Source organism: Colletotrichum graminicola, assembly GCF_000149035.1.
Source record: "Colletotrichum graminicola M1.001 genomic scaffold supercont1.4, whole genome shotgun sequence".
In the NCBI taxonomy this organism is placed as follows: domain Eukaryota; kingdom Fungi; phylum Ascomycota; class Sordariomycetes; order Glomerellales; family Glomerellaceae; genus Colletotrichum; species Colletotrichum graminicola.
The window spans coordinates 1,331,333-1,333,048 of NW_007361008.1; the positions used below are offsets into that span (position 1 = coordinate 1,331,333).

At 57.6% G+C, this 1,716-nt stretch overlaps 1 protein-coding gene across 1 annotated transcript in view; it reads left to right on the top strand.

Annotated features, from left to right (window-relative positions):
- Window positions 1-625: 625 nt before the first annotated feature.
- Window positions 626-1,716, top strand: part of GLRG_01694 (NAD dependent epimerase/dehydratase) — a gene marked incomplete at both ends in the record, with an annotated part of 2,121 nt that continues 1,030 nt past the window's right edge. The window contains 2 exons of the mRNA XM_008092379.1: window positions 626-827; window positions 1,012-1,312. Coding sequence (XP_008090570.1) covers window positions 626-827; window positions 1,012-1,312 — 503 coding nt within the window. The remainder of the gene's footprint in view (window positions 828-1,011; window positions 1,313-1,716) is intronic.

Genomic DNA, 1,716 nt, shown 5'->3' on the forward strand with positions numbered 1-1,716 from the left:
GCCCCCTTCATTTCACCTCAATTCATGCTCCTCTCCTCCTTATGGTAGTTCCATCATCACCACTTCCGGTTGCTTCCAGACTTTGTTTCCGCCTCTGCTCTGCTCTGCTCTACCCGTTACTCACTCTTTGAGCAGATATACTCTCTCCGGTGGTTGAGATAGAACTGCTCTTCTTTTTTGCCCTCTTCCTTCGTCGCCTTCTCCATCCATCCGTCTCGGGCTCGATCCCTTGCGCTCTCTCCCCCACCCCTGCCGAGCTTTGGCCGCATCTATCCCGCTGCACTGAGCTTCACACTAAACTCGCGCAACCCTGGTGCTTCTACTTTTCCAATTCCAGGGGCAAGGGCACATCACCCCCTAACTTGAACCTGGCCCAGCCAGCCGTCAACCCCGCCGGCAGCCACCAACCCTCGCTGCCGTTGCTGCCCGTCAGCTCCTACCTTGCTGCTGCCGAGCGCCCAGTGCACCACCACCGCCGCCGCCGCCTCGAACCCCTCTGCCCAAACCCGTCAACTTGCGCTTGCCACATCCTTTCCTCTCCCCGACGACACAACATCGCGCACAACGCACAAACAACTTTCCGAATAAACTCTGCCACCGATCCGCCTCCCCCCTCTCCTTCACCATGGCCGAGAAACCCTCAGTCCTCATCATCGGAGGGCTGGGCTACATTGGTCGGTTCCTGGCCCGCTACATCCACGACAACGACCTCGCATCAGAGGTCCGCGTCGTCGACAAGGCCCTGCCCCAACTCGCGTGGCTGGCTCCCGAGTTCCAGGACGCCTGTGCCGGCACCAAGTTCATGCAGGCTGATGCAAGCAGAGAACGTAAGTTACCCGGATGAACCACCAAGAACGCGACACTATCCCCCCTTTCCCTTTCCCTTTTCCGCTCCCTCTTCTGTCACTCGCCTTCCCTCTTCGGCCTAGTGATATGGACCAGCCTGCGGCCGTCCCCGGACATCCCACCAAGATTGCCGCTCTTGACTGACATCATCTCGCCCTTGTGCAGAAGCTCTAGCCAAGATATTCGACCGCCCCGATGGCAAGCAGTGGGATTACGTCTTCAATTGCGGCGGCGAGACAAGATATTCGCAGGAGGACGAGGTTTACAAGCTGCGCTCCCTCGGCCTGTCGCTTGCCGTGGGCAAGGAGGCTGCCAAGCGCAAGGCCAAGGCCTTTATCGAGCTCAGCACCGGCATGGTCTACAAATCCGACTCGTCCCCGAGCAAGGAGGGCGACAAGTTGAAGCCCTGGAGCAAGATTGCCGTCTACAAGTTACAGGCTGAAGAGGAGCTCGCAAAGATTAAGGGGTACGAATCCCACCTGGCATTTGCCATTGAGGGTTCACGGGGCTCGGCCCATGATCCCCCCCCCCCCCCCCCCCCCCCCCCAAAAAATTTTTTTTGGAGGGCACACAAGGGCCCGCAATTTGAATTTAAACCCCCCATTTTTTTGTTTGGCCAGCTTCCCCGGCCCCTTGGCCCAAAAAGGGGGGCGGCGGGACGCTAAAACTGGCCCGGGGGGTGCCAATAACTTTAAAAAAAAAAGAGTTTTTGGGTTAAGGAAAAGCTTTTTGTAATAAGCGGGGCACTAAAAAATGGTGGGGGAGCCCGCGTGGGATATTCCCAGCGGTTAAAAACGGCCAAAGAAAGGCGAACAAAAACACATTGTGGGTGTGGTCCCCATCTCTACTCGTTGAAATGGGGTGGGCCGC